Below are 25789 nucleotides of genomic sequence, written 5' to 3'. Positions count from 1 at the left end.
AAAAGACTTCCTGATATAAGTCTCATTTTTTTCCGGTCGATTGCTATAGACCTAGACTGCTGGATCTTCAGTGTAGTGCCCTGAAGTCGAACTACGAAACGTTTCCAAATTGCTCTTATTTTTTGGAGGTTTCTTTACAATAAATTTCAATTACCTCCTTAATATGATACTTTTTACGTAAGATCTGGTATCCTTAATAGTTCTTTTCGCATTCAGGATGCTCCAGAAATAAAATACTTACGACTGTATGATTTCAATCACTTCAATAATATCTCAAGCGATTTCTTTCAATTCTCGGAGCAAATATCGCTGTGGAAGCTCCTGATATCCTTTTGTGAAGTTTGAAAAGGATTTGACAGCTATTCACACCTTTTTGCAGATCAAAAGCAAAGTACTTCCAATATCCCTTTTAGTTCAGAGTTGAAAATAAAGATAGAAAAAAAAACAAACAATTAATGTAGATATTGAAAATGGAAGCTATGAATGTCTCGAGAGACTCTCAAGTATTGTATTCTCCATTCAATCGTCACAGGAATTGTAATTTATGGGTGGATTATCTGCAAGGAGATGAGGGTAAGGTGAGAAAGGTAGAAATTAATCCTCTGAGAATTCCTTCACGTGTCCTGGAAGGAAAGGTGTGTGTGGAGGGAAAACAATTCTGTGCTGAAGCACGTGAGAGAATTGACTGTTAAATTGAAAGATTAATTTTTGATTTTTCCTGTGTTTAATATTTTAAAACAATCAAAATCATTTATAATTGTTTTTTTTTCTTGTTTCCTCACATTCGTCATACCATCTTTTTTTTGTCTATCGTATACACGGTCCATCTGCTAAAACCAGATTTTAATTGGTTAATTTTCTTGAACATCTTTTTTTATTTTAAATTTCTCCATTCAATGCTCTTAAATCTTTCCATTTGTCACTTTTACACATGGATAATTTTGAATCTAAATCACTAATTTAAAGTCATTTTATTCTTAAATTGTTACATTTTTCATCTTTCTCACTATACATTTACAAATTGTTGGTTTTTTTTTGTAATTATTTTTTCTCTGTTACAATTATAAGTTGCATAATTAACTTACAATAGAGATGATTAAGCTTATTTGTTCACTTTTTTTTCTTAGTTCTTTTTCTGCATTAAATAAATTATTTCATTAGTCGGTACAGTGTTATGATTTAATTGTTCAGCTGCTTGAATGTTAAGAACGGCAGTATCCTATTGTTTTGAGAGCTAAGAACAAATATTACAAGAAGCATGGATAAGATTTATAAGAGAGTTGCAAAAGACATAGATTAATAAATTTGAGTTGCAGAAAAAGATTTTTTTTTGCTGTCTTTTTATTTTATTTGCCATTGCCAATTGTTAGAAAAAGAAAACAACAGAAAATGTTGAAATAATAATTTTTAAGCTTTTTCTTACCTTTTTTCCCGAAATTTTGACAGTGACAGTGACAGCTGTCAAAATTTAAATCAACTGACAACTAGTACAATTTATAGTTGAGAAAATTCGGCTTCCCTTTCAATAAATAAATCAAATATTTGTTTTTTTATCTCCATGTAAGATAATAAATTTTATTTAGTAATAATTTCTTTTTTTTTAAATTTTATACGTACAATTTTATACCATTAAGTTTCTAATCATAAATCCAATTTCAGAAATTTCATATAGTTCTCTTTTAAATGCTATTTCTTTCCGTCACTCCCTTCCTTCTATTCTATTCCTCATAAATATTTTTTTCTTTTTTTGAATTTTTCTCTGTTTCTTTAAAAAAAAAAGATTATTGGTGCTTCTGTCATCCTTCTTTTACAATAATTTAATTTTTCTTTTTTTATTATATTAGAAAAGTGGACAATTGTAACATAAAAATGGCACATTTATGGCAGAATATTTTCCAATGGAACGTTAAAATGAGAATCTGGCTGATATGTGAGACTTTTGTTGTTAGAAACATCATTTTTTTCTCGAGAGAAAATCAATTTGATTGACTAAGAAGTATTATTGCTGAATTTTTTCATTTTATTTTTATTTTTTTCGGAATAAATATGCCGTCGAAATATTTCTCTACCACATTAAATTTTTCTTTCAATATTGTTCTTTTATTTCACTCCAACTTTTTTTTCTTTATTTTCTTTTATTACTTATTTAAGTTAATCACATTGAGTTAAAATCTAATTACGTATAAAAGTTCTCTCGAAAATGCACCTGATTTCCTTTCAAAATGCGCTCTTATGAATTTTTAGTTTTTCTCAAAATTTATTTTTAAAACTTGAAATTTTGATGAAATTTACTGAATTTTTTTTCAACTGTCTCTGGCAGTGATTTTACCTTCGTTTTTATGTAGAAAATTAATGGTTCTCCCACATTACGCATTATCTCTCATCTTTAATCTTGTTAAATATTACAATCACTACTCTAAAAATGTCTAATTAATTATGGACAACAGTCTTTGGATTTTCTATTTTTTATTCATCAATATTCTCTTATTGTGTAAATAAAAAAATGTTCCTTATAAAATTGTTAGAATTGTTTTTTTTAATAAAAAAACTATAGAGACAAGTTAAATATAAAAAAAAAGTTGTTTACGAAGTTTCATCTCCATGAGTTTTCGGTCATCAGACAAGAATTTAGGGATATATTTTTATTTTACATTTCATTTTATCCCCATCTGTGACCTGTGAATTTTGTAAAATTCTTAAAAAACGTTTAAATTTATTATTTACTGCAATATATTTATATATTTATTTACAAAAAGAAATGCTCCATCGTTCTATCATGATCATTTTATGCTACTCCTTTGTCAACCTTCATCAATCCCCATAAACAAAGTGGTCTTCGCGTGGGAGGAAATGTCGTAGGACAAGTCCTTTCTTTTCTTCTGACGTTGTACTAAAAAGTTGTTGACTATTTCTTGAAGGAATCCTTCAAGAAATTTTGTATTTCTCCACAGATATTTGTGTATAAATATTTTTAGAACAATTTGAGATTTTTAGTACATGTTCTAAAACTATTTACTTCGGATACCCCATGTGTCTAACCATATTTTTTCCGTAGTTATTAATGAATACCGAATACGGGATTCTTAATAAGTGGATTTAAAGGCTAATATTTTTAGTACAACGCGAAATTTTCCAAAGAAAGGCTATCTTCACGCAAATACCACGAGGTTTCAGACTATATGGGGATTATGAAGTGAAGTGAAATAAATTATACACACAAAAAACACGAGACTAGAGAGCCTTCGAAAACACACATGCCCAATCATACTTGACTGAAGTGGCTGGAGATCCAGCGTGCTTTCTGCTGATCTGTGGGTCGCACGGTCAACTATATGGGGCCGTAGTCGCTGAGCGCCTGACCCGGCTGCGGCAGCGTCACCACCACGGACACGGCACGTGGATCGGAGCTGGATCCGGGCGGTGGCACAGACGCACTACTCCCGATGGGTGCCATCGCGCCCAGGTCGCCAGGTCATACGTGGCTCAGAGGTGGTTGCTTGAGAACATGGTGGTGGAGATGATGGTGACTGGTGGAGGCAACACTGCCCGGTGCCTGAGTGTAGGGCGTTGTGAGCAGGGAAGCAGTAGCACTTCCAGGACCTAGAGTAGATCCCACATAGGGCTGTGGAATAGGTGGTCTCTTGTTGAGAAGGGTTTGGTTGGCACCACTGCGATCAGGCGTCCCAAATAGCCGTCGCCAGAGGCGTCGCCATGAGTCTAGGGTCTTGCCCGACCAGATCCATACTCCCGACGTAATCCCCACAGCCAGGGCCATAAAGTACTTGAGCATAAGGACTGAATAGATAGGACGTTCTCGAGTCTTGTCCATGTTGATGCAAGGACACGTCAGTCCGGTCATCCAGTCATCAAAGAAGGACGCCTCGTAGAGATAGCAACCGATAACAATGGTTGCAGGCACAGTGTAGAGTACACTGAAGATCCCAATTCGGATCATTAACTTTTCCAGTTTATCTGCCTTGGTTACAGCCCCTAATCCTCCTTCCTGTTTAATTACACTCCGAATACGGAACAGAGAGACAAATCCTGCCATTAGGAAAGTCGTTCCAACTACCAGGTAGACAAAGAGTGGCGCTAACACGAAAGTTCGCAGGTTTTCCGTTGACATATTGCCAACATAGCAGATTCCTGCAACTGGATCCCCATCAACAGCTGTCAACAACAGAACTGCAACACTCTGGACGCTGGGTATAAGCCAGGCGGCCATGTGAAAGTACTGAGAATGCTTGGCAATAGCCTCATTGCCCCATTTGAGTCCAGCTGACAGAAACCATGTAAAACTCAGAACAACCCACCAAACTGACGAAGCCATGCCGAAGAAGTAGACTAGAAGGAAGATAAGGGTACAACTACTAGGTCCAGTTGCAGTATACCTTATAAATCTTCCATCACATGCAACTTCTTCATGTCCCAGGAACACCCTGGTTAGATATCCAATGGACACCATGAAGTAGCAGGCTGAGAGGAAGACAATTGGTCTCTCAGGGTACTTGAATCGTTCGGTGTCGATAAGAAAAGTAGAGAGTGTCATTAATGTACTGACGAAGCAGAGTCCCGACCACAGGGCGATCCATACGCCGGCGAATTCCTTTTCTTCGTGCGTGAAGAATGCCCCCTTGCACGGGATGGCGCAATTTGGGACGCTTCCGACCTTTGCGACACTTGTGTTGTACCAGATGGTCTCCTTCCCCAGGGAAATCAGAGGCGGACGGCACCAGCACCCGCACTCCTTTGTTGTCCTTTCCCCTGGGGTGTTTTGGCAGTTTTTTGAATTCTTCCCCTTGCACTTGCCACTGTCCCGGGCCGGGGTCTGAGTTGGTGATGTTGGTGGTTTCTTTGTAGCCTTCTGAGCTGGTTCTTTGTGTCCAGACTCTCCTTCAGCAGCATTCACATAGTCAGGTTGCTCCATGCAGAGATTGTCTGTATCTCCATAGAGAGGCAAGGATTCACATGCCATCCTCTCGGGCCAGGGAAAACTGTACCTCTGCATTATGGGTTCACATCCATCCCTAGCTCTCTGACATACCGTTCGACATACCGGCAAGGGTTTGTGGTAGTCCTCCAAACAGATTGGAGCGTACTTTGAACACAGGAAAAATTTCAAATCCGGTGAACAATTGATTTCCACCAGGGGCCAGAACTGATGCACCTCCAGGCCTGCATCATCCTGATTCTCATGGTTCATTTCATTGGGATAGGATGTCATGTTGTATCCAATACCACGGCACATTGGTATCGTAATCTCTTCACACTTTGGCTCTTTGCTGTAGCCCATGTGGTGCATTCCAGGGGCTGGACTGGCGTGCATATCACCAAAGGCTTGACATTGCAGGATCACGAGGCTCGTGAGCAAGGGCACCGTCCAAAGGAGCGTCATTGTGGCCACAAATGACGTCCTTGTATTTCGTTTACCAACTATCACTTTGTTCTTTTACTCCACTGGAATATGGGGTTGATTGACCTTTGGTTGCTTCTGTTGCAGCTTTGCTTTCTCCACAACTATTCCCTTCAAGCTACTTCAGATCCTTATTGGATTCAAGCTGCTCCAGGCTGATTCTCCATTTTGCCGCGTCTTGGAGTCAAGCAATTGCAATGCATCTGGAAAGAAAAGAAAGGTATGGTTAATTTGAATATTGAAATGCTTGGACTAGAAGGTGTATGATTGGGATTTGGAGGATGAATGGTAATACTAAGTTCTTCTAAACTGTTTATTAAGCGTATCGAGAGAGCTAGTACTTGAACAGATGATCCTGGAATTATGTTACTAATTAAACAAAAAATCCGTGTGGTTGGGGTACCCATCGGGCGCGTCCCAGGTGGCGGGTAGGGAATGCCTGTAGTTGGTTTTAGAACTGGCTATAGTTTGTTTGGAAATAGCTATAGGCACGTATCGGCATCCTTGCGTCTACGAGATGTCCTTAGTGAATACTAAGGAATACTGATAGTGAATACTAATGAATACTAACGGCCGGCCGGCCGTCCGGCCGCTCTTTGGAGCTTAATAGCTCCTAAACTAAAAAAGATATCAACTTGCGGTTTTCAGCAAAGGTTATATATCGCATGAAAATTGCAACTTGGTGCATTGACCCCCCACCCCCCACCCCTCCTTCCGCCATTTTGAAGACCCCCCCTTTTTTTGTTTTCTCAATAGCTCCGCCCCTGTGGCATCGAGCGGGCTCAAATTTTAGTATGTTATAGCTGGGCCTTAGAGCTTTCCATCAATACCAAACTTAAGATCCCCCGACCCTCCTGACCCGAGCTATAAGGGTCCAAAAAAAATTCTTAAAATGGCCATAACTCCTGTTCTAATTGTCAGAATTTAAAAAATGAGGGCTTTTTGGAAAGCTCTCATGAAATGCCACTTCTCCTTCTAACATCGCAAGTTCATAAAACCACCGCTAGGGGCGCTATTATTAAAAAGAAAATTTTTAAATCTTATAAGTTAAATAACTCAAAAATTCCATTGTGCATCGGGCTGAAATTTTAGTATGTTGTAGCCGTTGATTATACCTATCAAACAAAAAAAACCTTAAGTCGATCTAAAACCCCTGACCCGAGCTATAAGGGGTCAAAGTTCGAACATTGACCGGCCTCTATCTCCGGTTCTAATTAACATAGCAGCCTAAATTTTACCTTTTTGGTTTCGTCTCGATGAGCACTTTCAGATGGAAGTTCAAAAAGTCACCACAGGTGGCGCTGTGATAGCGTCAAAATTCAAAGTAATTTTTCTCAAAAACGGCATTGTGCAAGTTAATGAAATTTTAGTATGTTGTAGTCCAGTCTAGGACGTTTCCAAAATGATGCAAATGTGCGCTGTGGTTAAAACAGAACCGGAGATATGAGGGGTCAAAGTTCACAAAATTCAAAAAATCATATCTCCGGTTCTATGTGACCGATTTTGATGAATGAGGGCTTAAACGAAAGATCTCACCAAATGCTACAACTTTCTAGAATATTTGAACTTCGTGGGACCAACACCAGGGGCGCCACAGTCGAAAAAACCAATTTCAATATCACATAACCTCAATTATCTCGACTGTCGCCCAACCGATTTTGATGATTACTTCGACATAATTGTAGAGAACATTTGTCTCTATATTTCGTCCATACATCATTTTCCATTCAGACTACGCTATCACTCCGATTTTGCCGTTTAAGTGTGAAAAAATTGATTTTTCCCATAATAACGCTTTGAAATCACTCAGATGCCAATTTGACTGCCTCTACTCCACTAAGACACTTAAAATAGGGGTTTAAATGGAAAGTCCCGCAAAATACAACAATTCTTTGATATAGTTGAAGTTCAACAAATGACTACTTGGGGAACTCTGGATGAAAAAACGAGTTAAGAAACAAAAAACCTCGCTTATCTTGGCTTCTGAGTAATCGATGAGTTCAAGTTCTACGGCAAAATTATAGAGAACATTCTGGTCTACATTTCACCCATATAACACTTTTCTGTCAGTTCATCCAAATCCTTGATATTTTGGTTTAAATACAAAATTTGTATAATTTCACGAATTTGATTCAAGATAACTGAATGGCGTCTCCCAACTTCAGCTCCAAATCGAATTTGCATGCACTCCGAGTTAGCTCACGTTAAGAATCTCACCTACATAAGCCGGTTAGGATTATCTGTCCCTTTTAGCATAATTTTATTAGTGTTACTCAATTAATAAATAGTCGATCAATTAATTTATTTTTGAATTGATTACTATTTCAAATTAAATTTTAAAGTACTTTCGTCCGACTTGTTCCCCTATGAGTTCAGTGGGTTCAGTTCAAGCAAAATTGCTTCTTTAAGCGCAATATCTTTAGGGTTATCAATTTAACTTTGTAATAAATATCACTGCCAGCAGAGAAATTCCTCAAGCGAGCGACAACATCAGAATTTTTCGCATTCTTCCAAGGAGAATTCTTGCTCTAACATTTTTTTTTTAAATACTATTCTCACCATGTGAGTCCAGAAGCAAAAAGAGTCACAATGCAAAACAATAAGGGAGACATTTGATACATCACAACAAATTTACGATGTGTGGGCTTCAATAATTCATCGGGGTATTATGGATTATATGAGGGAATGGTATTTTATCCATTTACGAGGGTGAAATATTAAATTTCTCACACATTTCCTCTATGATGATCAATTAATTATATTGATGATGAATAATTTCAATTGACGCAAATTTTATGATGTTTCATTATTGGGGAGGGTTTTTTAAAAAAAAAGTCAATTGCTGTGCGTTAGGAAGTTACTAAGCTTCCTCATTGCTCTTTTTTCCAGGGAAAAACCATTTTCCATGAGTGGTAGGAAATTCAATCTTTTCGGTGGATAATGGTATGGTAACATCGTGAAATTAATGTGTTATGTATTTTTCTCCGAAACAATCAAATCGACATGTCTCTGGTCTTTTCTTTCACATATTGTTGTTTTTTTTCCCATTGAGCCTCTATCCTTTTCTGGTATTGGCCTCAGGGAGAGCTTTTCATAGTTTTTTTTTGTCTTATTCTTGGAGGCTTCATCTTGAATGGTTTGAAATGGTGAAAATAAATAAAAGATGCGATAAAGCAAACACCAAACGCAAGTCTCAGGAGAAGAAACTTTATTATCGACATTTTATTGTTCCATTCAACCATTGGGTTCTGTGTACATTTCTGCTTCTTCAGCGAGCAGCAGAGGCGTTAATAAAAATAACCCAAGTATAATTGAACAGTCAGTCACAGTACATTTATGTAAATATACAATAATTTACTCTTATTCCTATACACACACTCATATTACTAATATGGTGAATTGAGACACGTGAATACACATGTGGAGTCTTTTCCATCTTCTTCAAATAAAGAAAATTTCTTTTTTCCTAACATCTATCTCCCTTCTATTTAGCATCTTCCTGAGAGATCTCTTGCTCAATTTCTTTTCTTTTTTTTCCCCCCTTAACTTGGTATATGTTAAATTTTCTCTTTCACCAAACCACCAAGTACTCATTTTCATCACCAATTCATCGGATACAGAAGATTTTTCACTTTTCGAAAAGAAAAAAGAAAAGCAAAAGCATAAAGAATTCTCCCTTGAGACCTCTGTGTGGGTGTTAGGAAGAAAATAAATCAATCATCACGCTCATCAATTTATGATGGAAAAAATTGAAGAAGCTCCAGTGAAAAGTCTCGCCACTGCCATTTGATGGGAATCATCGTGAACCACTGCAAAAGAACTCGATCCTCCCAGAGGGGAAAGATTCTTATTGACTTCTACGATGATCGAAGCCACATGCTTCCCAACTCTTCAGGATGATGGAACATTTTTCCGTGAGCCATGTGGTCTTGGAAGTTGATTCCCCAACTAAATTTACCATAGCCCAACACATGCTCGTACCATCCTCTCCCATTTGTCTACAATCCCAGGCGCTTTTTTTGCCCTCGATCACAGTGATGATCATCGGCAATTATCCAAGGGTTTGTCACACATCGCCTCATTTATCCCTCAATTGTGACACATTATCGACACTCGTCCGGAAATCACTTGAAACCCCTTGAAATTGCTTCATTTATAGAGGCTTTGGCAGATTATAATTGACTTATACGGGTTTCACACTTGAGCCTTAATCACGCTGTGGTAAATATCGATTTCGAACATTATAAGTTCAGTGAAGTTAATGATTTAAGTAAATTCCTATTAGTTTCAGACTAAGTCGTTTCTCGGCTTAAGCCGAGAGATGGATTAGTCAGAAAATGATGGAAATGTAAAGTCCTTGACAGAGATGAGGATTAGCCGAGAGACGTCTTAGCGTAATTATATTCAAAATAATGGTTAAACTGCATTTCCATCACTTTCCACTAAGCCACCTCTCAGCTTAAGTCTTAAGTCTGTGTAGCGCATAAATTAATAATTATTTTGATTATAAATACGTTAAGTCGTCTCTTGGCTTAAGTCGTAAGCGTGTCTAGGGCATAAGCTATTTGAATTGAACCGGTATTCTCAATGTACAATAACTTTTGTTATGTAAACATGTTTTCGGAATTCAGTATGACAGTGAGCGAGATCACTAGATCCAGGTCTAATTTACTCTCACTGATATGTCAAAAATATATTTACAAAACAAAAGATAATGTGCGTTGGGCATAAGACGCCATGTTTAACGTTTTACTTTTCAGCAAATCAAAACTTAAAAACGTAAACAAAATAGGTTTTCGTTTACGTTGATCGTTATACGTGTTTTTTGGACGATTAGTCAAGTTCCCAAATGTTCTTGAACTTCTCAAAAAAAAAAACAAGCAAATACCGAGGAGTAGACCATAAGCAATCAGAGTGGCTCCAGTTCCCCGTTCTCTGAAATAATATATGGATCCCTAGAGAATTCCCTGTGGGTTTCTTAACAATATTCATTAGTTCCCAATAATGGGGTTTCCGCGAGTTTCTTGAAAAAATGTATAGGTTCTCCGGGATCTCCGGATTTCCTGTGGCTTCGCCGTGGTTTCCCCATAGATTCCCTGGCCAGATTATCTCGAATTCCCCGAAATGAATTACTCCTTGGTAATTACAAGAAATTGTCTGAAGACTGTATTTATTATATATGCATTCTTTTTGTTCGATGTAAATGACAACGCGATGGTCGGATTGGCGTTTGCTTAAAATGCAAGTACAAAACGAATACGGATACGATAACTGTAGACTCAAACGACAAGGGTCACATGCTAAACTGATTTTCTGAAAGAAATTCTGTAGATCTTCTACTAAAGAAAGTAATTTTTCTTGAAGAAAGGAAATATTTAGAATCATACAGATTTTTTGTAAAATTTTTAATATTTTTTTCTTTGTTTTTTTCTAAGATTTAAAACAATGCAATTATAAAAAGTCGTTTATGATTTTATTAAATTTAGAGATAAGCCAGTTTAAATGTTAACCAAATGAATTTTTAGAAGTATTTTTTTCTTTATTGGGGGAACTGGGGCACCTTTGAATAGGGGCAGCTTTGAAATTAGGTTTTTTTCTATTTTTTAAGTAAAGCTAGTCCATGCTGTGATATTAATTAGTTCCACAAGGCATTTATGAAGTAAATTACAGTCTGATAGGGCTCAATTCCATTTAAGAATAGGAAAAAACAGCCCAGTTTCAATGCTGCCCTAATTCAAAGAAGGCTCACTTCCCTTATCTCGGCAAAAACGGATTTTAAATTTCTCATTTTACGATTATTTATTAATAAGAAAAAAAAAGAAGTTGCATACTGAATCAAAATGGTTTGAAGTGAAGTGTATAAATCAGCTTATCAATTACAACGGTGATTAAATGAGATGTTTAGAGCAAAAGAGACCTATCGTATATGCATTTTTCTATTAAAATAATACAATTTCGCTCTTTATTTAATAAATACGTTATTATAGTTTACGTGGTTTACTAATGAAAGGTTTTTAAGAAAGTTAAACGTAATTAGGTTTAAATAATTATTAAATATTCTTTTAGCACGGTTTTGATGTGGAGGTTGACTTCCAATGCTACGGACGGCGGCGAACAATAAATTATCAGTCTTTTTTAAAATGCTGTCACATACATTGTTGATTCTAAATTTAAGAAGTGTTTCTTAAACTTTAAAATTATTCCATTGTGGTTTATTAATTAAAATTTTCGCAGTTGGTAAGCATATTCTCAATTAAACGAAAATGTTAAAGGTTAAATAAATGTTTTATGTTAATATTTTGACGATAAATTGGTATCATGAGTTGGGGTATTATAATTATTATAAGGATTAACATTGACACTTAAAGCGGTCTTCAAACTAGAGGTGTAGCCCAGTTCCCGAAGGTCACACAATCCTAAATAACAAGCAATTTTATTGGTTCATCAGAATCTAATGGATCACTTACTTTTATTACCCAATCGTAGGTCTAAATTTTCCAAAAAATCTTGACTGAAACCTGTGTAAGGATAAATCACTGATCCGATTACAGAAAAACTTACGAAAAGCAAGAGGACAAGGTGAGGTCCAGAGGGTAAAGTCACCCGTATCTACGGTAACAATAAACTACAAGTGTTAGCTACCCAAGGTCAGCTGAATTTTCTTTTAAAAGCCGGTTGGTCGATTGTATATCTTCCACCCAGATTCTATCTCCAACATCTTCAATCACCACGTAACAGATTCCTCTCCGGTAATTGGATTTTTACCTGTGGCATAGTCAAGAATTGTGGGTGGTAGAATGTTGATGCTATTGTTGGTGCAAGAAGTACAAATCAGACACTTCATTGAATTTTCTCAATACTTCTTGTTACTCTTGATTGTTGGTTCTATGTCGGATGTGTGGAAATATTTCATGTCAAACAATCCCCCAAAAGTGAGACACCATGAGTATAATGATGTTTGGCAATCAAAGTGAGATTGAAGTGTTTCGCATTTAGGACGAACAAGAAGCTGCCTGATTGATGGTACAGAAATTGAATTTGTATCTCTCGGTGGAAGAAACGGCACGAGATGCTATGCTGAGAATGACGAATATCTCGGTGGATTTATTGTCAACCTCCGAGGGTTGTTAAATTCACATCTGTTCGTATTTTGGGTATATATCTTATTGTGAGACCACTCACGAGCAATTACCATTTTTTTGAGCCCTCTGGAACGCACAATTGAAAACCAGTGGGGAATTTTATTCAGTCGCAGTGAAATGTTAATTGAATTTCGTGAAATTATGCGCCGATGAATTCTCTGAAGTTCTTTTTTTGTATCGTTTCTTGTGCTGGGACATTCGATAGTTTATTTAACATATATCGCTTTAATTTTCACAGTGTATTTGGGATTTGGTGCGATAATACTTTATCTATATTATTTAAAGCTCTTTTGTCTAATATCTCAAATTTAGTATCTCAAATGGAATAGTTAGTATAATGCAGTATCAACATTAATATAAATTATTTCGACACGATGCACTTTATTATTCACGATTTTAATCATGTATAAGTTTTATGAATATTGGTTTGATTAAATAACAAAACATACAGAACTAATAAATAAGTCTGCAAATTCAATTAAAATTAAATAGACTGAGTAATTGAGCTCAATTTAAATAAAAATTATCACTATTTATTGCTAAAAATGTTAATTGTCTTTCCTTTTTTTATATTCTGCGTGTGTTGGTTTTTTTAATGATAAAATTTCCAATATTTATACAATGCCAAATTAATTTCACTTGATTATTAGTTGTATGAAAATACCTAATGTTTTTTTTTTAGATTTTATTTGTTTTTCTTTTTCTAATTAAATAAATTTTCTAGCGTAATGGCTTGGTGAAATTGCTGTACTCTTCTCTGCGTTCCATATAAATTATGTCAGTTACGACAATTGCATATTATGAATTAATAAAAAAATTATGCAACGATTAATATTGTGGATTTTTTACTATCAGACATTTTTAGTACAAGTGTTTCATGTTCGAAATGCAGAAAATTATTTCAACTTCAAAGTGCTCTTCTAAAAAAAAATCGTGTTCTAAATTTATGCACTAATATTTGTACTAATGAATAGCTTAATATTTTAGCATTCTTTGCAATTGCATATTTATCATTTAAAAAAAATATTAGAAGAAATTCTCCCTTAGCTTAAACTTATTACAGTAGACTCTCTCAAATTCGAGCATTTTGGACCGAAATGTCACCCGAATTAGAGAGAAATTCGGGCATGAAATTTTTTGAAATGCAACGATTTTTTGTTTACCTGCGTACTCATATTAAATTTACATGCTTATATGAAATCTAAATTAGCCTTTTAATAATGCAAAATCACATCACAACTGAGACAAAGCATGACAAATTTGAGCATATTTGCTTCATTCGATAATTACAATCGAACTTCAAAAATGTCAACAAACTCTTTTCAAATTTAACTGCTGTCCGAATTAAAAAGTAGCCCGATGTTAAAGGAGTTGAATTAGCGAGAGTCTACTGTACTTGCTTTGTTTATGCTATTTATTTTAGATTTACTTTTTATGTTAGTTTAGTACAGGAATGTACTAAATGTATAGAAAAATGTTAATCTAAATTTCTAAGACTTTTAGATTTTTTACAGGAAAATATTCATTTAATTTTTTCCTAAACAATTAACCTAAGAGGAGCCTGGGGCAAAAAGTTATAAAACGGATATTTTATTTTCCTACAAGTGACCTGATTGCCCAAGAAATTCGTAATTAGCGCAGTTTTATAGGAAATTCACCACTATACAACTTTGTGATAGTCGTTTTCCTCTATTTTGCTCTTACGGTTTTTGTTACTTTTTGCCCCATAATTTATATTAATTTTTATCTCAAATGTGTTCATTTATAATAAAAGGATTTCTGGACAAAAGAATCTTTGGGAAATGCTAAAACGGATAACAGTTTAGTATTCAAAGAATCCAAATAATTTAGAAAATATTTATAAGTGCATCGGTTTAGGAAAATAAGTATATAAAAATTGATATCTACTGTAAAGAATATATTTCAAAAACTAGGCTAAAAATTTCAATATTTTTAGTTTTCCAAATTTTTTGTTTGAATTCTGAGCAACTACGGCATTGATGCAGGTCTTGAATTTTGAAATTATGAATTTGTGACTTTTTGCCCCAGTCTCCCTTAAAGAACGGAATGGATAATTTTTACCGCAGAACATTAATAAAAGTAATTTTAATTGCCTGTTTTTAAGATTCTGGATTATTTACCCTTATGGCTCCGGCACACCTTTTAGATCGGGAAAATTCCCTGAAATCAAAATTCACATCCCTTTCTTTCTCACACGTTTTGCATATGTCTGACTTATTCCTTTGCACTCCAAATTTGATTGAACTAAATTCAAATTAGTCTGATGTTTAAATGAAGAAGAAGAGTTCGAAGAGACATATGCAAAACGTGTGAGAAAGAAAGGGATGTGAATTTCGACTTCATGAAATTTTTCTGATCTAAAAGGTGTTCCGGAGCCATTAATATTGAATTATAATTCAATATTTTCCTAAAAATATCAGCTAAAGAGAAGTTACTGAAGTAAGTTTTATGGCTAAATCTTATGCCCTAGAGCCCTAGATACACTTATGACTTAAGCCGAGAGACGGCTTAATGTAATTGTAATCAAAATAATGATCATATCATATTTCCATTAATTTCTGACTAACCCGTCTCTCAGCTTAAATCAATACACGGCTTAGTTAGTGCGAAACTGATGGAAATTTAGTCAAATCATTATTTTGATTATAAGTACTTTAAGCCGTCTCTTGGCTTAAGTGTGTCTAGGGCATTAGGCCTGAAGGCCATAAAAACGTTTTTTTATAATTTTATCATAATTTTAGGATATTCAAAAAATTCTTTCGTACAAGGTAAGGTGTGCCTTTTTCGTGCCTTATACTTGCATTCTTTTAAAAACAAAATCATTAATATCTTATTTATAATCTCATCAAAATTTGAACATATCGTACAATTTAAGAAATAAATAAAAGAGTGAAGTGTATGCCTTCCCAATTGAGACAACCCCGAAGGAAATGTCTCATGTTACAGACTATAAGAGAAAATATGTAAAAAGGCGACTAAAGAATCAATAGAAACAGTGTGAAGTGAATAATAAGAAGTATTTGATTCCCAAATAATTCAGCTCATAAAAAAATCAATGGATAATATTGGTGAATATTGTTAAAAATTCTCACCACATCCAACCAACAAATTGATACAAGTCAATGTGTTTTGCATGAGAAGGAGGCTTTTTTTGTTATTCTCTTAGTCTGCCAAGGTGAATTGAATGGATGATGGGAATGCCAATTGAGCCAGAATCACCATGAGCCACCCCTCACAATCTTTAGTATGGACTGTTAAAGTCTGAGGGATGGGATTTTTAACGAGCCCAGAGAATTATCCACCTCATCTGTCGAAGGAAATGAGCAGAAGAAAATTACTGTCTGACCATGGACACGTGTTCGGAAGTTCCTGGAGATAATTCAATTGATTCTGTCGCCTAGATTTTGAATTAAACAGAACCATGTTGAACGTTCAAGTTCATAAAATCCCACGTAACTTAAGATAAAGTCACTCACGTGGGTGTTTCCATCTCATCTAACCATCACCATTGTTACCTCAAGAGTCATCATCTCCTAGGATTTACTGATATTCAGTCGGAAAACGGTGCAAAATGTGTGAAATTGTGCATCGAAGTGCCACCCATTTGGGATGTATTATTGCAATAATATGCAAAAGTGTCGTTGCAATTAAATTCAAATGCTCACCATTAGTTACATGAGGAGTCCATGGAGTTTACGTTGTTTATAAAGTCATATATTATTCTTGCAATTAACAGTGCATGATTTTCTCTGTATAAAATCCATAAACCATATTTATAAACTAGTTTTTGCCTTTTCTCAGTCTCACACACTTCACATGTGTCCACTTAGACAAAATATATGTGTAGTTGCGAGACGAGAAGGAAAATGAGGTGTGCTTGTTCTTAGGGGCTTCTAAGTACACAATTGAAATGCTCGAGGATAAAGTAGATCATAAAAGAAAATAGGTGCACAATTTTCGAATTTTCGAAAATGTATTTTGGGTGTTCTCACAGCTAGAGTTTTAGAAGTGTCTTAGCTAAAAAGCTACTTGCACAAAAATTCGATGATATTCGAAGAATTCAAACTCAGTTTCGAATTTTTACACTAGGTAGTGAAAATTTACGATGATATAGTGATTAAATAATGAGCCAGAAGAAAGTATGCGTCGTTGATTTGTATTTTCCTTCACGACAAAGTAAAAACCAAGACATTTTGTCACTTGAGTTCTTCGAAATTCGAACAGAAAATACTTGAGTCAGGTTACGGAATTTCAAAATCTTGAAAGGGATGTAATTATATGGAGGTATAATGTGTAGGGATTTTGGCTTTTGGGATTTGACCGGGACCCGTCTCTTTTTAGACTTTTCAGATAGGTCTTCGGATTTTTCAAACTCTACTTATTAATGATAAGAGTTTAAAATATTCGAAGATAAGTTTTGAAAGCCAAAGAAAAGACATATTTATTTCTAATTTCGTAGATGTAGTGTTTGTAATTTAAAATACTACTTGTTCGAATTTCGAAATATGTTGAGTGTTTACTTCATCAGTGTTTACCTTGTTGTGAAAAAAAAACAAAGCCATTACGCTCATAATATTATTGTTGCTCATGATAGCGCGAAAATTTAGTATTCGAAAATTCAAATTTGAGTTTGAATACTTCGAGAGATTCGTGAGCATCAACGACATTTTGTTCAAATAGCGTGCCATCAATCCTTTATCAAAGACACTATTGGACAATCAAACTCAAAATTTGAAAGCATAGATTGGGTGCATTCATAGTCGGACTTTGATTCTCTAATAGTTTCTTACGTTTCATGTTTAAAAGATAAATTACATTCCATTTGCACAAAAATTCAAAGATGTTCGAATGATTCAGACTGGATTTCGAAGTTTCAACTTCAATTTTCACAAAAGATTGGGAAATTTTATGGAATCCTACACTAGAGAGAGCTGTTAAAAGACTTACTCAGTAGTTATAAGATAATATAATTTCGAAAGAGAATATAATATTTCGAAATTTTAACGACAAATAAATTGGCCGCCACGCGGATGCAACGAAAAGTAAATATATCCTATGTTTGGCTTTCGAAATATGTTTTCGAAGTGCAACAATTTATTCAAAGAGAATTCAAAGAGAGGGCAGTTATATAATAATTTTTTTTTTAACTTGCGACACGGGTAGAGATCAAACGGTAAGATATCGACTTTCTAAGATATCGAACTAAGATATCGTTATATCGAACCGGGTCTTCGATGACCCCGCCCCCTATAAGTCAAAAATGTCTAGGACAGTCTTCCCCCATCAGGACCATGTTTTTTGGTCTATTTCGAAAATGGATCCTAGATTTTTTTCATTTTCGAATATGTTTTGGAGGTAGTCAAGGTGAACATTTCGTACACCTTGTTGGAAAAGTGTTTCGTTATCGAATTTTCGAAGGATAAAGTTTAACCACTTTAGAGGGCCTATTTTTCAACCGATTTTATTAATTTCGGTTTTTTTTGAAAGATCTTGAAATTTCCAACCCGGCTACATCGGTAAAATTAATCGGTAAGGCAACCGTAATTGATGTATCCTTTTCGGATTTCCTTTTTATTTGTCCGAATGATCGTTATCGTTACTAATATTCTGTGTCGATCAGTCGAATGATGAACTTCAAAGTGCAATCTGTGATACAAGTCCAAGATTTTATGGAAGTAGTATTTTACATAGAAACTTCGCAATGGTCAGCCCCGTGGTCAGTGTCATTTATCTGCGGAGAAAACATTAAGTACATGGAGAGAAAATGTATGTTTCTTCCCGCAGTGCTATTCTCCTCAACAGTTGTTGCAATGATAGCAACAAGATGCCATCGTTGCAAATTGCTATCACATGTTTTCTTTTGGTCACAAACTCCAATTGTCATAATTTGTCTCAATGTGCAATTTTAGCACTATGGATTGTGAATGACAATAAAATAGAATATGATCCAATAATGTCACTGAGAGTACACCCAATTGGGTAAAAGAAATGGTTTTATTCTCTGAGCCTTGTGCCATATTGAAAATTGTTCCACAACAATGTCTCTTTAATGGATTTTCAAATCTCAATATTTACCCATGAAAATGGGAATTTTCTCTGTGATATTCCTTTAGCCTCGAGACTTTCAATATAAATTCATATACGTGTCTTTTGCTTTTTTTATTCCTCGCTTCTTCAATCCTCTCAGTGGATTTTCTTGGGAATGAGAAAGGTGGAGGAGTGATGCAGGAAACCTGACTCTGTATTTATTCAATGTCCACCTACATTCTCTGGACAGTTTTTTTTGTCCTCCTTGCAAGTTGGGAAGTGAAGTAGAAGTTACAAAATACAGAATCAACTGCAATTTTATTTGCTCTGTCTACCTATCCTTTTTTTTTGCTCTCTCCTCCACTTTGTACTGGCTAAAAGTGTCGAAGAAGTCAGTGTCTTTAGCACCGAGAGTGTAAATGCGAAAAACGTGCGATATTTTCCTCCTTGTGGACTTCTCGGCCATGTTAGCTGTCTTCCTCAGTTGAGATCACATCTACAAGATGATTGGAGATATATGAGGGGGATTGTGCAATTATTTTCCACAAAGCAACTTCTGTCGTCGACCAGGACAAAAAAAAAATAAACTAAGAAAAGAAGTAAAACCAAGGTATAGGAATTCTCTGACAATCATTTGAATACTCAATAAGCCAGGGACAAAGTACTGATAATTCTTTCCTTCAATCGCAACGTGATTTCTCAATTGACATAAGGAATAACAATTTCATTGAGGCAATATTTTCTTGCTGTCTCCCATGAAACGCCTTCACGTACTGAGCTTTCCTTCTGCACCAAGAGGAAAAAGTCATGCTGTTGGAAAAATATTTTTCCATCCTCCTGTCAATCGCCTGGACAAATGTGTAATGGAACTTTGAGAGGTGTGAGCCAAATAAACTCATTAAGACAATATTTCAAAACCCAACTAAGACCTTCTTAAACTGAAGCTATGATGCTATCATATGAAAGGATTTTAGGAATAGAAAATCGAGGACGAATTTAAAAACTTAGTACATGCTTGTACTAAACGTATTACTATTTTTTCTTGAAAATGTTTCAGAGGCTAGACGTAGAAATGTTATTGATTTATTTACACAGAGTATTTAAGAGCCAGGCTAAGCATATTAGATTTAGTACACACATGTCCTAAAAGTTACACTTCTCTAAATTTTTAGAAATTTTCAAAGTTTTTAAAGTGTTTTACAAGTTGAACGTGCAAATACATTCCCTTAACCTATTAGAAGTATTTAAGAAGAGCTAGATTATACTAAATGATGTCATAGTGCTCATTGTACTAAAAGTATTACTTCCTAAAGCTTTTGAGAGTTTTTAAAGCTTTCCAAAAGTAAGGCGTACGAAAGACCTTCCCTAAAGTTAGCAGAATGAGAGTAAGAAGGGAGTATTTAAGAGCCAGATTATATCTGCATTAGTACATGCATGTACTAAAGTAGGGAAAAGCCTAGTAAGCTACGTCTTGTTCAGATAATAAAAAAAACTCAAAACTTCTAAAAACCTATCCGAAAAAACTAAAATTTCTTGTCCTGCATGAAAGTTTGACGAAGTTTGGATTAAAGGTAACTATACTAGACTCACACTTACTTTTATTTTAGAACATTTATGAAGTAATTCCCTCTTACTATGAAGTAATAAGCTCTTAAATATGATAATCTGACAGATCTTCTTTTGACGTAGGCTACTGAAATCAGTTTTCCAGACCCAGGACGTATAAAAGACATTTCTCAAGCCCATTATGCATAAGAGCCAGATTATACCTGCATTAGTACATGTATGTACTAAAGTAGGGGAAAGCTTAGTAAGCTACCTCTCATTCAGGGAGAATAATATTTTATTGCAAAAATAAACCACAAAAAAAACTTATTAAAAAAAAAACCAAAAATTTCTGTTCTACAAGGAAGTTTGACAAAATGTGAGTAAAGACAATTTACTAGGTAGGTTTCCCTTACCTTTATTTTAGAACATGTGGACTAATAGCTATTAAATTGCTCTTGATTTCTTCTAATGATGATCGGACAGATCTTTTGTCGTAGACAACTGAAAATCAGGAATTATTCAACTTCTTTTCTAAATCAATTTACTGTGAAAAAGTGTACTAAAATTTCGCAGAGGATTTTTTTTTACAATTGCAAAAAACAAGGAAATATTGATACAGAAGAGAAGTAATATAAGACTTTGTGTTCATCCACATAATTGAACATTTTTAAATTTAAAGTGCTAAATTGAAAATCAAACAGAAAGAAACTAAAGATTTAGTACAGGATTTTGCTAATTCGTCTTTCAATGTAAATTTGAAGTTTTTGTGAGTAAGATAAAGTGTAACATAGAAGAGTACTCTAGCTAGACTTCACGGTGTTCAGAAAAGTCATAGCATCGTCCTTAGTATACGACTCCATGCTTGTACTAAAACGTTAAGTAAGTTTAAAGGAATCGTATCATGGCATTCTTCAGTAAATTTAAAATAGATGAATTATGCATAAAAAATTGTGTTCAGAACAGGAATTGTTCAAAGCTCTTATGGATCTTTTAACGATTCCTTCAATGTACTAAACGTCAAGTATTTTAGAACATTTTTTGCGAGTCAGAATTTATAATGGATTTTAATTAACGACTTAATTACTTTGGTTTTTCTTTAATTATATTGAAATATGCACAATATGCCATTGTCGTAACTGTCATAGATATTAATATTCTATTAGTTATTATAAATATTAATGGATTTATAATAAAGGATGGAAATATTCGCCTTCACTACCTCTAAAATGTATTCGAAAATGAAAGAAATCGTAGGAGCCGTTTTCGAAATACAGTGCCTGCTCTCTAATCCAGATCTGTGTAATCCGGACGAGTCCTCGACGGTAACATATAAAATAATTTTAGGGTTACGTATGCATGTGTGTTCAGTAAAGAAAATGAATTATCCTATGATGTTTGTGTTTAATAAATAAAATATAATAGCATAGCAATCTCTAATTATGTAAGTTCGAAAAATCAATCCGGAAAACGAAGCGGACATCTGTCATTTTGTTTCCCGTTCATCCGAATAACAAAGCGGGCACTGTAAAGCAAAAAACATGGTTTTGGAGGGGTAGGGGTGGGGTGAGGATAAAGGAAAGACTGTTCTAGATAATGTTGACTTATGGGGTAGGGGTCGTCGAAGACCGGAAGTCGATATCTCTTACAGTTTGACCTCTAGCCGTGTCACAAGCTTTCGAAAAATAAAAAAAAGTATTTTAGAAAATGGGGAATAGATATTCCGATCAAAGTTATTTATTTAAAAAAAATCCAATTGGATCATTAATCAATTATCCGCCGCTTAAAATTAAACGACACACACCTCCAACGCAAAACGCTCAAGAATTCGAATTGTTGTCTTACCCTGTGTTATTTCAAATCTCAAGAATGAAATAGAAAAAAATATTTTTACACCATTCTCCCCAATAATTAAACACATTTCTCATGTTGGGTGAATTTATCTGAGAAATTTGGGTTTGAAAACTTTCTCTCCTATTAGAAGTTTATTAAGTACGTGCCTCCATGGAATATTTGTCGCAGAATTTAATTTTGAGTGTCTGCAATTGTAAATAAATTCACACACCTTCCCACACTTGATACCAAAGTTTAAGAGTATAAAGTTTGTATGTTCTGACAGCACTAAAATATTCCAGAGCTCTTTTTTGGTAATTAATTGAACATCACGGTTGAAATAGACACCCAAAAAAGGAAGAGAAACTAAAGAGATAGACAATCAGTATCTTGTTAAGCAAGTCGAAAGTCAAAGGTGTTCGTCTTTCTTCTTTTAAATTGAAACTTTTGCTTAGAATTTGCTGCTTTAATTAACGAGAAGATCATTTGAAATTCATCAAATGTGTGGAGGAAGAACGGACCAGGAAAAAAAACGACATGGAGAACAAGATACAAGAACCGTCTAAACAGATTGAAATTGATGATTCCTCCCAGAGCGGCAAAGTCAAAAGAAGTATCCCGCAAATAATGTTAAATGATGCTGTATGGTAGAGGAACCACCGAAAAAAGAGACTTAGGAGGAAGTTGGAAAAATCCCTGAGATTTTCCTTTGAGAGGAAAATTCTCCAAATATCAGAGGCTTACGAGAGGCAAATTCCATCCGGTCACAATGGTCACAACCTCTCGACTTCTTGACCGAGTCCTCAAGTTGAAGAAGTGCTTTGCGTGTCTGAAATTCCTGTCGCCATCCCTCATTTTATCACTCCTCGACAATCTCCTCAAAAATACCAACTTTAATTTAATTAGCTGTATACTTTAGCTTGACCAAAACTTGGACACAGGAACTGCACCAGTATTTTTGTCACGCTTCAACTTTTGGATGAGATTTCTTTTCTCGTGCATTATGTTCCCGCCAAAAAAAAACTTTGAGGGTTTTCCATTCTGGAATTTAATTAGAAACGTTCTCATTCGTCTTCTTGAGCAATTTTTCAAACGTCTGAAAAGTTTCCAAGGTGAATAGAATAGCATCAAGCGATGTACATTTCTCTTTTATCGCCATTCACGACGTCGTATTAGCAATTTTAAATAGTTCTTCGTATCTAAATTGACTTCAGGTAGTCAAAATTCAATTTTAAGCGCATTAATTAAATTCAACAGCACTAAGAGTAGATATTAGCATGCCAAACTAGTGCTATCAGTCGTTCACCATGTTAATTAATGCCTTGGGAGTACGCAAAATTCTGAATGCATTAGATTATATTTGGGAATAATTGAATACAATTATCTAAAATTTAGCTTGTTCCCAAAATTGTGAACTTCCTGTTGCATGGAAGTTTATGCCTTGCAAATACTTCATGAAAACTAATCACACTTTTAGCAAAGTTTCTGTAAGTGTAGCAGATGTGTCATATTGTTTTGTGCAATTTAATTATATCAACATGTGATTTGATAAAGCTACCAATCACAGGTTTGAACTTTAAATAGTTTTAGGAATAAAACACAAAGATTATCAAAGTCTCAGCTAAAAATTGCAAAATATATAAGTCGAGACACAAACCTGACAACTGTAAACGTTGTGTAATTAAATGCATTTTATTTATTGATAACCATTATATTATGTCAAATATATAATCAAATGGGAACATGAAAACTGTCAAAAAGTTCACTGATATTGACAAAGTTTTCCCTCAATTTTTGTTTCAAAACCTTTAAACAAAATATTCTTCAACTGAATGAATCATAAGGATTAGAAAAGCCTATACTGATGTATCTACATTTAAAGTAAAATTAAATAGGTTTCATTTTTTTTTTGTGATGTATCATTGGAGTTCGTTTAGATAGATAGATAGGTAGATACAGTGTTGTCTCGCTATATGCACAGTTTGGGTACTTTTTTTGACAGTTCTCTCTCTGAATATGCACAACTTTTTTTGAAATTCCCAACGGTTTTTCTCCTTCTTTTAATATAAATTATTATTTTTTTATTGTTCTAGAATTTCCCGTGTTATTTTAACTATAATATGAGACAGAAAAAATAAAATTAAGATAATTAAAAACGAGAAAAATTAGTTACCAAGAAAATAATTTTCTTTATTACTTTGTCAAAATGTAAACAAATTGATTTTGAATGCAACCGACACAAAAGCTGTGCATATAGAGAGTGTGCATATAGAGAGACAGAACTGTAGATAGATATTTGATTTCTCTTGGTCAAAGATTCTTTCGGTATTTTCTACCACAATTTGATATCTTCATAAATTAATTATTGAAAGTTTAACACTTTAGGGTAAGTGTACCAAATTTCGGCCTGCTTACAATTTCGGACAGATTGCAATTTCGGCCACTTTTTTATCCCTAAAATTTCCATGAATTTTAAGTTTTGCATACTCTAGAGATTATACAATGAAAAAATATGAAAAAATGTCGCTTAGACGAACGAGATGAAGTGAAAAAGACTTTGGAAGAATTCCAGATAATTATGATTTTATTTATTTTAAAATGTACTTAAGAATAATTTTAGAAGAAACATTACCAAAATTAAAAAGAAGTAACAAAAAAAAACATTTTGTTCAAAATGCAACTATGTCGAAATTTGGCACACTTACCCTAAATCTCAAAGATCCTGAGGCGTTAGACAATTTATGATTATTGCCATTATTATGTCTTTCTTTGAAGTATTCGAAGTCGACTGAAAGTTCTATACTGGCTTCAGACCTAAGGCTTTTAAGTATGGCTTAACCGTTTTAGATATTCGAAAGTTGAAGGGGTACTTTAATTCACTCAGCACCATTTCTATTCTGATTTTATATCCTGATAAAGAACCAGTAATCTTAGAGGGATATCTCCGGTGATTGCTAGTCACAAAAGGTAGCCAGTCTTCCGAAGATGAAAACACTTTTCTGATTTTAAACCACGATAATGTTAGAGTGACTAGCTTTTCACTGGAAATCACCGGAGATATCCCTCTAAAGTCAATTACGCCAGTCCGTTTTTCAGCGTAGAATTAGTAATATTTGCCAGTATTTTATAGTACCAGTATTTTCTGAAGAACAATTTTAATGATGCGTAACCGTTCCCGTCCGTGCGATTGAGGTACCTATCGGGCGCATCCCAGGTGCCCATGCCATATAGGGAACGGCTGTAATTGATCCTATAGTCGGTTACAGTTTGTTTTAAAATAGCTGCAGGTACGTATCGGCATTTATGCATCTACTAGAAGTCCTTAGTAAATACGAAACCGCGGACCACCCCAAATCCCTTGTCTCCTGGGTAAGGATGCCTATGACCTGAGGTTCGTATCCTGTTTCTTAGTTTTATTCTCGGAAAAAGACAAACACAACACAGAGCTTCGAAAATAAATATTGATGCATTGTACCGGGAGCAACGTACGCGAGGTAATGGACAAGCTCTAGCTTCAAATGCTGGTCCCCCAGGATCAGTGGCACCTGAGCAATAAACGAGGATCTGTACTTGAGTGACATCTGGTTTAGCGGGCCTATATAACCTATGTAGCAAGGGATTATTCGACTAGGTACGGTCTGGCAGAGTTCAATATCTGGTGAGAACGGATAAAGGCTTTTTTTCGCTTCTTTAAATTTTTATTCGCTACAACGTTTCGGGAATGCGATATCTTCTTCATTAGGTATAAATAATTAAGGAAGAAACACGCAAGGTATATACCTGATGATACCGTCAGGTTCTATACCTG

At 34.8% G+C, this 25789-nt stretch overlaps 1 protein-coding gene across 1 annotated transcript in view; it reads right to left on the bottom strand.

The window, feature by feature from the left end:
- Positions 1-705: 705 nt before the first annotated feature.
- The window catches only part of LOC129802229 (frizzled-2), a 70305-nt gene continuing 45221 nt past the window's right edge, over positions 706-25789 (bottom strand). The window contains exon 3 of the mRNA XM_055847897.1: positions 706-5616. Coding sequence (XP_055703872.1) covers positions 3473-5395 — 1923 coding nt within the window. The 5' untranslated portion in view covers positions 5396-5616 and the 3' untranslated portion in view covers positions 706-3472. The remainder of the gene's footprint in view (positions 5617-25789) is intronic.

This window comes from Phlebotomus papatasi, chromosome 2, assembly GCF_024763615.1.
Source record: "Phlebotomus papatasi isolate M1 chromosome 2, Ppap_2.1, whole genome shotgun sequence".
NCBI lineage: Eukaryota > Metazoa > Arthropoda > Insecta > Diptera > Psychodidae > Phlebotomus > Phlebotomus papatasi.
Note: the sequence above shows the minus strand (reverse complement) of the source record. Positions and strands in the feature narration are given on the sequence as shown.